This window comes from Varroa jacobsoni, unplaced genomic scaffold (assembly GCF_002532875.2).
Source record: "Varroa jacobsoni isolate VJ856 unplaced genomic scaffold, vjacob_1.0 scaffold_694, whole genome shotgun sequence".
Lineage (NCBI taxonomy): Eukaryota > Metazoa > Arthropoda > Arachnida > Mesostigmata > Varroidae > Varroa > Varroa jacobsoni.
Window position 1 is genome coordinate 11,472 of NW_019213596.1, and position 10,299 is coordinate 21,770.

Here is a 10,299-nt window from a genome sequence, read left to right on the forward strand (position 1 = left end):
TATGTATGGCGGAGCGGTGAACTGGAAAAGATATCAACGTCTCCAATTATAGTACCAATAGAGTAACAGTCAGTAATTAATCAAACGAGGCTCGTAAAATCCCAACGAACGATCACGACCAAAGCGAAAATCACTCACAGATATGTGTTTCCCAAACGTCTAGTGCAAGTAATGGTGCCGTTTCGTCCATGTCGGAGAGATCTCGTGGGCGGCTGTCAATATCTTTAGCCGCTAATTGATTTGCCTTACAAAACACCTTCCCCTTCAAGGAAGAGACTGTCTAAATAAGTCAAGAACGTTATTGTCACCATTATAATAGTCTTTAACTACGCCTACTAATTATATACTGTCGCTATTATAATCTGATAATAACGACGTTTCCTGCTATCTCTCTCGCACCATTGCTTCTATTCATCGCCACCAATATCAACATGATCATCGTCATTTCATTTATAAGGTCAGCTGGAAATTATTCGCGCATTGTCAGGCACTGTGAGCGAAGGGAACTTTTAAGTTGAAAGTTACGTCCGAGAGAGTCAGTTTGCTAGCAGACTTAGTTACACCCTTCCTCATTGTTGTTATCGGTTGGTCTTTCTAGAATTCTGTCGCGTTCTTTGATATTCGTCCTATATGAAGTCGTTATCTAATCAGATGTCAGTTTGTACACTTATGTTAATGTATATGATGTTTCTATATATAGAAATAGTTCTGCTTGCGTTTGTCTATATGGAGTGCTATTGCTTTTTTTGTTAAATATTAATTTGTCTTTAGGAAATGTTTGCGAATTTTTTTGTGTTTTTAATCGAAAAATAACATTACTCGCAATGTCGTATTTTCGTAAGCTCTCTAATTGTCGCAACAATTTTCACTCCTTATCGAGCATTTGCCTAATTGGAAAATTCTGCCGTTATTGCTAGCTTCCATATCATATACACACATTTTCTATGCGATTTTGACTATTTCTCTAGGCGGGTTTGATTAGCTTGTGAGCATTGTTTGTCCACAATTTTGTCGTCCCGGTCGTTCGTTTGTTTGCAAAATATATCAACCATAGCTCATGTTATTTTACCACTGTAATTATTATAGTTAGTAATATTTTTATATTTTAGTTCTTCATCGTCGCCTGTTAAGTGGCAATACGTATTTTGTGTAGTGCTACAGTTATCTATATTTACCATATATATTGTGTTTTTCATTCCTGCTGGCTCTGACACTCAATTACCACTTGTTACCTCATTATTACTACTACTATTATCGTCGTAATTATAGATAATATAGTGGATATATTCATCCAATTTTTAATTATTTCACTTAATCTGCAGGCTGATTTTCCTCGCAGAGCTATTATTTTCTATATAGCGCTATATAATTGTATAGCGCTTGTCATAGGAGTTGAAGCGGCCGTTATAGAGAACGTTATAGGGTCTTTCGGTTGAACCGTCGGAATCCGTCAAAAAAGCCTGGGCCGGGATGGACTTTCATGTGTGCATTTATTTTTCCTGCGGGAATAAATCATTCAAGATCGATTTGAGAGAGTGTTTGATTTACATTTGTGTTACATTTCCGCACTGGGCCTCGTTTCTGCTCCATGTGTTTTATAGGAATCTTATTGGGCTATGCTTGTTTGTTGTCGTTTTCCTTTTTGCGTTTTCGTTTGTTTAAAGTCCTATCGGCCTAGTCTTCTGCAGTTGTTGTCATCTCTATTACATATGTATATAATATCTATCTTGCAAAAATTTTCGTGGAAAACTATCGAACATTTTTTATAGGTTTTCTGTCGACCGGCAGTGTTAAATGACACATAGGACATCCAGCTGATTGAATGGCCGGCCGCGTCATAACTACCACTTTTATAGAAATTCATCTGATGGATAGAGCGTTTTGTCTGTAACGCGACCTGTCGTATTAGTCAGTAGCAAGTAGGTATACTAGCCATAGAATATGGAATCGTGTACGAGTGAACGTTCGGACGCGTCGAGCAGTTCGGGTCGATAGGTCATAGCAAGTGTGGGGAAGCAATGAGACTTTTATCAGAAAGTTTCGAGCCCTTTGCTTTCATGCTTTGTACTAGTGTGGTCATAGTAATTGAGTTGCGGTGGTTCGGTATAATGTTTATAAATATAGTAAAGCTGCGTGTCACGAAAAGGAGGTGGTATTTTCTCCGTTAGTCGGCGTATCAGACAATGAATGTGTGAATTGTCTACGTCTACGTCTTCGAATTCTACTTGTACCGTCGTACCTTCACAGAACAGAGGGACAGAAAGGGAAAAGTGCAAAAACTCTTTCTTTCGTTCACTTTGTTCCCCTGCCTCTGTTCTTCTATAACGTGTCGAAAAATACTCTACGTGTGTAATGTGAACTTGTTACGTTTTGTGCCGTAAAATAGAGGATAAAGCTGTATAGTGACGTCGCCATGCAAGCGTACGAGACTGCAAGTGAACATTTGCATCCAGGTGCTTCTGTGTGTTTTGTGTTTGTCTTTGTATATATATATATATATATATATATGAATTCTGTGTAAATCTGTGTCTATAGCTGACTTTGATTCGGACTAATGTTGACTAGTCTAGTCATCCGTACTTGAAAAATCGTGCCTGTTTGTTCGTACGAAAAGACGACGTACGTGCATTGACACCAATACCATTGCTAAAAAAAAAAGCAAGCGCTTCTTTAAGAGAGAACAGCTAGGAAAATACTAATCCGTACGCCACCTAAGTGCTACTGATTATTTTCATTATCATCAACACTGTCCACGCCAATTTGCTGCCCGTGATTACTATTTGACGTGTCTCTCTAAACGCGCCTGGCAATTTTTCCAAATCGGCTCGTTCCAGTCACGGATTTATTCAGCACTTGTCTCGCTGACAAAATGCGTGTGATCACTTGAGGTATGTTAAGTGCTCGGTGAAGAAATGGCGTGAGTTCCATGCCATCGATTGATAACGCTAAAAATGTCTCCAACAAGTCAATTTCTATCTTTGTCCTTATGTAGAAACAATTCATTCAACATGCTGCTGAGTTCGGCTTACTGAGACGTCAAAGCACATAGTCCGTTGGTCCGGCCAGATCTGCTTGCTTTCTCATCCCCACCTCGATATTCTGGATCGTCTGTTCCCATTTGGAAAACCTCGATCACTACATGCATATAAAATCTCTTGATGCTTATCTACGATTCGATTTTATATTTGTATTTGTCTTGGCCAGTCGCCTCCAGTAATACGTCCTACCTGACCCCCCTCTTAGGCTGGCCGTAAAGCTGCAGAGCTCTACGCGCTCACGTTTTGAATAACAGTGATACTAATAGTAATGTGGTAATAATGCTTAATATTGACCTTGGCTGTCTTACAAGTATTTTTTCAGTACGAGGGTATCACCTTCACGATCACAAATACATTCGTATGATTATACTAACGTGCTTAGCATCGACCTAATATTCTCTTAATAAACAGTTCGTAGGTACGCGTCGCTCGAGAAGTTGCTTCAATTTATCAATTGTACTATTATATATATATATATAATATATATATATATATATATAGATTCTACGTTTTTGAGCGCTCAGTTAACATAACACAGCGATATGCTAAGGTGCGCATGTGCTTAAAAATTTCATGTTTCAAGTTGGCCGAATGGAGATCACCAATTGGGCTAATTTCCCGGATAGCAGTTACTGTCTAAGATATTTTCGTACACAAGTTCCACGCAAAACAATCGTGTGGTCGGATGGATGGTGGACAACAAATGTACCAAGTTCAGGGCTTTCAAGATCCGAAAGACGAAACAATATTCTCCCTGGGATGACCCAAATGGGTCGACTGGATAGACCAGCTTGAACGTCAACTAATGGCGTGCTAAGCGTGCAGGTTACAGGTGGCTTACCGGACCGAGAGAATAAATAGACAGTGAAAGTGGTACCGAATCATTTGCCTCCACCTGCGCGAACTCTTTCCAGGCTGTGAATAGGTGTGCCGCCTGCCTTTCGATGGAGACTACCTCAGGAAAGACGGTGCATTATCTGTGGAAAACACTGCGCGAAACGGGCCGCCTATCATTGGACACAAGTGCTAGTGTTATTTTTTGTTTGCTAATATATAGGTCTTCCTGAACTATAGCTTGTTTCCGGATTGTTTATCATTTGCCATTGTTAGTACCGCTGTCATGCGTCACGGCTAGCGCATCTGTTCAGCACTCGGTTTTTGGTGTTCGCCAGCCTTCCCCATGGTGCTGTCCAATGCTGTTTTTTTTACGAGTAGCACTTACCTTCAACGTATTTCTGTACCCATGTTGTACCCGGCAATAATTGCGTATCTCAGTTCGGCGCTATATTTGGATGCGTCGCGACTAGCTAACCACTATTTATTTATCAATAAATCCATCGATTTTTTTCATCTACAAATAATTTTGTCGGAGAACGACTTAAACATTCTACTTCTGCATCCGCTATTTCAATATTTCCTTGACCCGCCGACATTTCTTGCTTTGTATCCTTGTCTCACTATCTTGGCCCACTGTAGGCCAGCGTCACCCTCGATATCTTATTGAACGATGACATATCGAACGGAGCTTGACACCTCACTTCTAAGTTCTTCGTAAGGCTCTGCAATGTTGCTAACCCAATTGTTTCTCTCAAAAATCGAGTAGGCATATGAGTCCTCACGCAACCCGGCTAATCCAATAAAGGGTAGTAAGCTTCGTTTTGGCCACTCAGCTTTGCACGCTTGTTTTTTATTACTTGGCTATTGACCTCACTAAAGCTGTTCTTTCTTCCACAAACATTTTTCTGTCGACCGCAAGGCTTGCTTCTTATTACCGTTACTGTCCAGAGGAAGTTACAATCGGCAACCGCAGTCGGCAGATATTATGGAAAGTTTGCTCGAAACGCGATTGATCGTCGCCTAAGTTACTCGAGAAATTTTTGGCCAAATACGCTTTTTGTAGGATACTGTAGATCATCATAGTCTTTTCGGTATTGTCAAGATACGCCATACACACACATATGTATATATGTTATATATATAACATCTCATCTGTAAGTATTATCGGCAAACCATATATTATCATTATTTCTCTGATATTGTTGTTTCCATGTTCAATTCTCATACTGTCAGTGTTACACGATCGGTCGCTTTGTATATATATATATGCGATTCCTCTTATTAGAGGTTTCTCCTTTTCATGATCATGCCATTACCATTGTCGTTATCATTTATTATATATATATATATTATTATTAGGACTAAGTAAACAACAAATACATAGTAATAATATATTAAAGTACAGGTACACAGGTGTATGAAACACTCATGAAAATATATGTTCGCTTATGTGGTTACGTTCTTATAGGGTTTGGTTAATTGGTTTGACTTGTACATGGACGCGGAGATGCGTAATTCAACAGTGTCACACTATACTTCTCTATTGAAATGTTTTTTCCTTCCAGCATTTTGCATTGCTCCTTTCCCGTTCGCTGTCTCTTGGGCAGCTTCGTCTATTAATCGAGGGGAAAGCTCGACGAGCGATACAAATCATCGTCGACAAACGCACTAAAACTACTATCGAATATTGAGATGTCGCCGGTATAATCTGATCCATGATGAATTCTGAATACCTCGGCTTTCTATCCACTGATGCGATCAGATCCTCCTTTTTGGCTACCTTTTTCTTTTTTTTACTTAACGCTCCTTGCTACGGACGGTCCGTGCCCTTTTTTTGACAGAAAGCAACGCTGACTGCGGACCGTCGGAGTTTTCCTTAGCTAGGTATAGAGCGGTGTCCTCCGCTGTGGCTTGGTCCTTGATTTTGGCGTGGGCCACTGTTATCTGATATGGAATAGTGGCATTCACAGCTTTGTTCTTATATATGCTACATTCTGTTGTTTGGGTTGTAAATCAACCCTGCTATCATTGCCGTTAGTCCGATTAAGTATTTTCGTGAGACATCGTCCGCCCAGCCTGCTTGTTTTCTCTATGCTAAACATAAGCATGTACGCTATGTCTTACGCAGCAGCTTTCAACTACCAGGAGACTCGACCCCTGCCCACCTCACACCTCAACTATTATGTATATATTTATTTATAATTATATTTAAACATATTCAACTTGGCTTGCGACTTCTTCCGGTTCATTCTGCTCTCGCTTCTGGTTTGTTTCGGGTACTTGAGTTGCTTCCGCCTTTCAGTCCTGATCATCCTTTTTTCCACAAGTGCAAATCGCGTACAAGTTTCACGCCGCGTTGGGCTGCTTCTGATCTTACCATATTGATCACTTTCCTCGAAATTTTTCTTCCCTACTATTCAATCGTCTGGGTCGATATTATACGTGTTGCAAATTCAGCGTACGAAGTCGTGTGCTGTCGTTCTGTCTTTGAAGTTCGATTTTTCTATCAGGGTTTCATCCTCAATTCTTAGCCACTACTGCAATTTTCTCTCGCGTCGCTCTAGCACGTTTACTATTCCAGCGCAACCACAAGTCATCAGTCAACTATTGTACAAGATGCGTATGTGTGCTCACGTGTATTCATGCGTGGGTATATTCGTATATGAACGATAGTTGATTTTTGCGTACGATCGATTTCTCAACTCGTCTTGTCTTCTTTCGTGTTCAATTTCCGCCACACTCTATGTGTTTCGTCACCATGCTTCCTTGCTCTCTCTCTCTCTCACTCTCTCTCTCTCTCTCTCTCTCTCTCCATTGCCCTCTCTCTCGCGCTCTCTCTCTCTCTCTCTATATATATATATATATATATATACGTGTCGACACAGTGCACTATACAATGTGGTTTCCTTTTGGCGTGCCTTCACTGTGCACCTGACGCTGTACGATGGGTCGTCATCACCCGTTACTCTGGGACGCACAGTGGGTCGCACGTTGCTTCTTCAATGCCGCTGCTACTGCTGCTGCTGCTACCGGACTCAATTGCGAGTTGTAGCAGCGCTGCATTCGACGTTCGCTAGACCGAGATCAAACCATAAACCGGGGCAAGACTAGCAACCAATGCGGGTCAGTTTAGTTTATATTATTCATGTCGACAGGAATGAGGCTCAGACGTACGAGCTTCCATCTTAAACTGTCATCAGGCGGCTGCAGTCGTGGCGTCGTGAAGTTGCAAACAAATGTTTCATCTTCTAGTAATCGAACAATCGCGACATGAAGATGAAGGCCTATCGGTGAGTCTTTGGCTTCGGACCCCGCATATGGCTGCTGGTAACCGCCCCGCTCGAGTTCCATGTGACGTTCTTCCTGCTTCTAGCGAACCCCCGTCATATCTGAATCATCAGCAATAGATTTGAGCTAAATAGACTTGGTTGATGCCTTCTGTGGTCATCGTCGTCTTGTTAGTTTTCCTCGAAACGTGGCGTATGTTTTTAACATTTCAATATTGTTTCCTCAATTCATTCTCTGTGTACAACGATTTGCGAATATAGAACGAGACATAGATAATAGTACGTTATTGGTCCTCTGGTGAACAGTGACTGATTAGGTAGCAGCCGCGGGCCAGTTGTCGGCAGTAAGGCGCGTTCTCTTGAGCGGGGGCACGGATGAATCGACGTGTCCGCCAGAGTAATCCGTTGCACCGCCTTGATGAACTGATCTAGAATAATAAGCGGAGATGGACATAGATATATTGTGTTAATCGATCAATTGAAATCAATAAATGCTGTGGCATAGCACAACATGGAGAAGGGTAAAGAATGTGTAGGTCTATTGGACGCGGAAGTAAAACAATCAACGATACTTGGCCTGCTGGTCATCTATCGAGGTCTAAGCCGATAACGGGTAAAAAATGGTCCGCATTTACTTTTCGACAGTAAATTTGCATATAACAAAGTCGCTAATCGCTGGAAAAGTTTTAAAGTATTCCATTATTGTCATCGTTCATCGTGTCTGCTAGCCATAATTGACCCTGCGCACATAAATTATATTCGCATATCTTTGTTACATACCTGGGCGGTGATATGGGTTCAGATTTTATCCGCATATTGGGTGAGAGTGGCGGTTCTGGGGATCCGGAGGCACTGTTCAAATGGTGTCCTTGTATCGGACTCGCTTCGAGATGGCTTCCCTGACCGGACCAGCCGTGCAGGAGGCTGCCGTTAAAGCCCGACGCTGATAACGCTGATATGTCCGAACTGATAGGAAACTCACCTGTGGGTCGGTTATGCCGAAAACGTTAAGTTTTCGACGTACTATATCAGGTTCTATAAGGCCAACCGAAGCCGAGCGTAAGCCGAAGTTCGTGCAAGGTACAATCTCCGAATTATCGTATGTGTTTTTACAGGGTGTTCTATGGGCTCCAAATCTGAGTTGTTTGTGGTAAATAGGACTCTATTTAATGTTGCTGCTCAAATTTGAATGGACAAACTGTCAAAGGGCAACTGACCCTGAAGAAGCTCTCGACCGTCCCAGGGCGCTAGATAGAAGCAGGTCAAGCTGCACCCTCGTAACAAAAATTAACGCTATATCCTTCTTGCATTTCGCTGCGACAGTTTGCCCTTTGGAAGTTAGCTAAAGTTCGTACTCAAGTACTTAGCTGCGCTTACTTACTGCCCAATGTTGATCACGCTACGTACAGCATGCAGAATTTTTGATTTTATCCTACATTTATAGCACGAATTTTCATGGTGGAAATGATTGCTATATCGTTACTGTGTCTTGGTACTGCTAACGCCCATCGAGGGCAAGTGTTGGATTTAGTTCAACATGGCCCAGTGACGGCACAATGAAACACCCTATAGAAACAGCTCAGATCAATACAGTAGAAACAATCTGACTTGGCGAAAATCTAATGAGATGTTTGCCTGCAGAATAGGGTATTCAGCACTTATTGATCGCACATGAAACATCTTGAAAGTTAAGCGAAGTAAATTAATGACAGTTATAGGTCGAATTCATTCCATCTCAACCTCAGGAGAAATAGGTACGTAGCATGGATGATCAGCTAACACGTCCGTGGATTTTTGTTACGTGTCCAGTATGTTCGGACATGATCAGGTAACGACCAGCATAATGAGATAGGACATTGATGAGCCGTTCGTTTCTGACATTTCTGCTTGTCTATACTTATATCTAAAATGATTAAAAATAGATATTGCATATAAATGTGCTGTTATCGCAGTACCGTCGTTGAACAAAGTAATCAGACGTTGTGGCGAAGCAGCAAAGCAAGCGGAGAATCGGTCCATGCTAGAAAAATACGTACTGGGAGATAAGCCCTGGAAGGCGGGTGGATATCCCGAAAGCGCCAGGCCATTCGGGCCCGTTACCGATACGACGGGTGTGGCTATTGCCCCGCCTCGCACCATGCCTGTGCCTTGCGATGAAAGATAGAGCTGACCGCCGACGCCTCCCACGACGCCTGGTTCCATCGGTTGACTAGGGTTGGGCGAGGGTGAGTTACAATTCGTCTGGTGCAGCGGTACCATGACGCGCAGGTTCTTGCATTGCGGGGACCTCGGTTTGGGTGACACCGCTTGCTGGCTGCTACCGACACCCTGTACGGCGGCCGGTTGCACTACCGGCGGGCCTGCCAGACTGCTGCTCCCGCTATTGCCAGGGGATGCCGCGCGCTGGTACGCACTCAAGCCATTTTCACCGCCCGCTGAAGTGGTGGACAATGATAACCCGGATGATAGCCGACGATAGCGATATTGTTGATAATGAGTATTATTGTGGTGTGAACCGTCGTTTTGGGCAGATGAATAGTCGGGAAGATGAATGAAAAGGGGCCAACAACGTTAGAAGGACCTACTCGATTGTGTCATATTCAAAAAGAAAGGCAATCCTATAGCCCTAACCCAGAAAAAGTCGGAGATTGATATCATATACATATGATATATATAACCAATAAGCATTTGTTGTCATCTCAGTTCTTTGTATAGATTAATGAGTGCTGTCAAAGAAAATTTCAATAGATTTTTTTTTTTTTGTATTTAGCACGATCACAGGAAACGCACAGACGTACACGATGTAAGGTGGAACATGACAACGCCTTACACCTATAAAACAAGGTATGATCCTAGCTGATGTCACAGCTCACCGACTTCAAAGCTCTCATCATTTGAAGGTCAGATGAGTCTTATCATGACTGCACTTTTTATTATGCATTACAAATTTATAGGTAAATGAACATGTAGTAGGAAGATATTATTCCAGCTGGACATACCTCCAGTTGAGCTTGGTCTCGGGCTGATGCTGCTCTGCGACATTTGTGTCGGCGAGGGCTGCATTAGCGAGTCCTGTGAGTACATCCCGTTCAACGGTCCGTTGCTCACACTTAACGATTGTCCGTGAAATGGAGACG

General features: G+C 42.3%; 1 protein-coding gene across 1 annotated transcript in view; it reads right to left on the bottom strand.

The window, feature by feature from the left end:
* Positions 1-4,690: 4,690 nt before the first annotated feature.
* Mef2 (myocyte enhancer factor 2) overlaps positions 4,691-10,299 on the bottom strand; it is a 104,781-nt gene continuing 99,172 nt past the window's right edge. Inside the window, exons 5-8 of the mRNA XM_086969296.1 lie at positions 10,162-10,295; positions 9,199-9,597; positions 7,943-8,144; positions 4,691-7,590 (exon numbers count right to left, since the gene is read on the bottom strand). Coding sequence (XP_086825422.1) covers positions 7,476-7,590; positions 7,943-8,144; positions 9,199-9,597; positions 10,162-10,295 — 850 coding nt within the window. The 3' untranslated portion in view covers positions 4,691-7,475. The remainder of the gene's footprint in view (positions 7,591-7,942; positions 8,145-9,198; positions 9,598-10,161; positions 10,296-10,299) is intronic.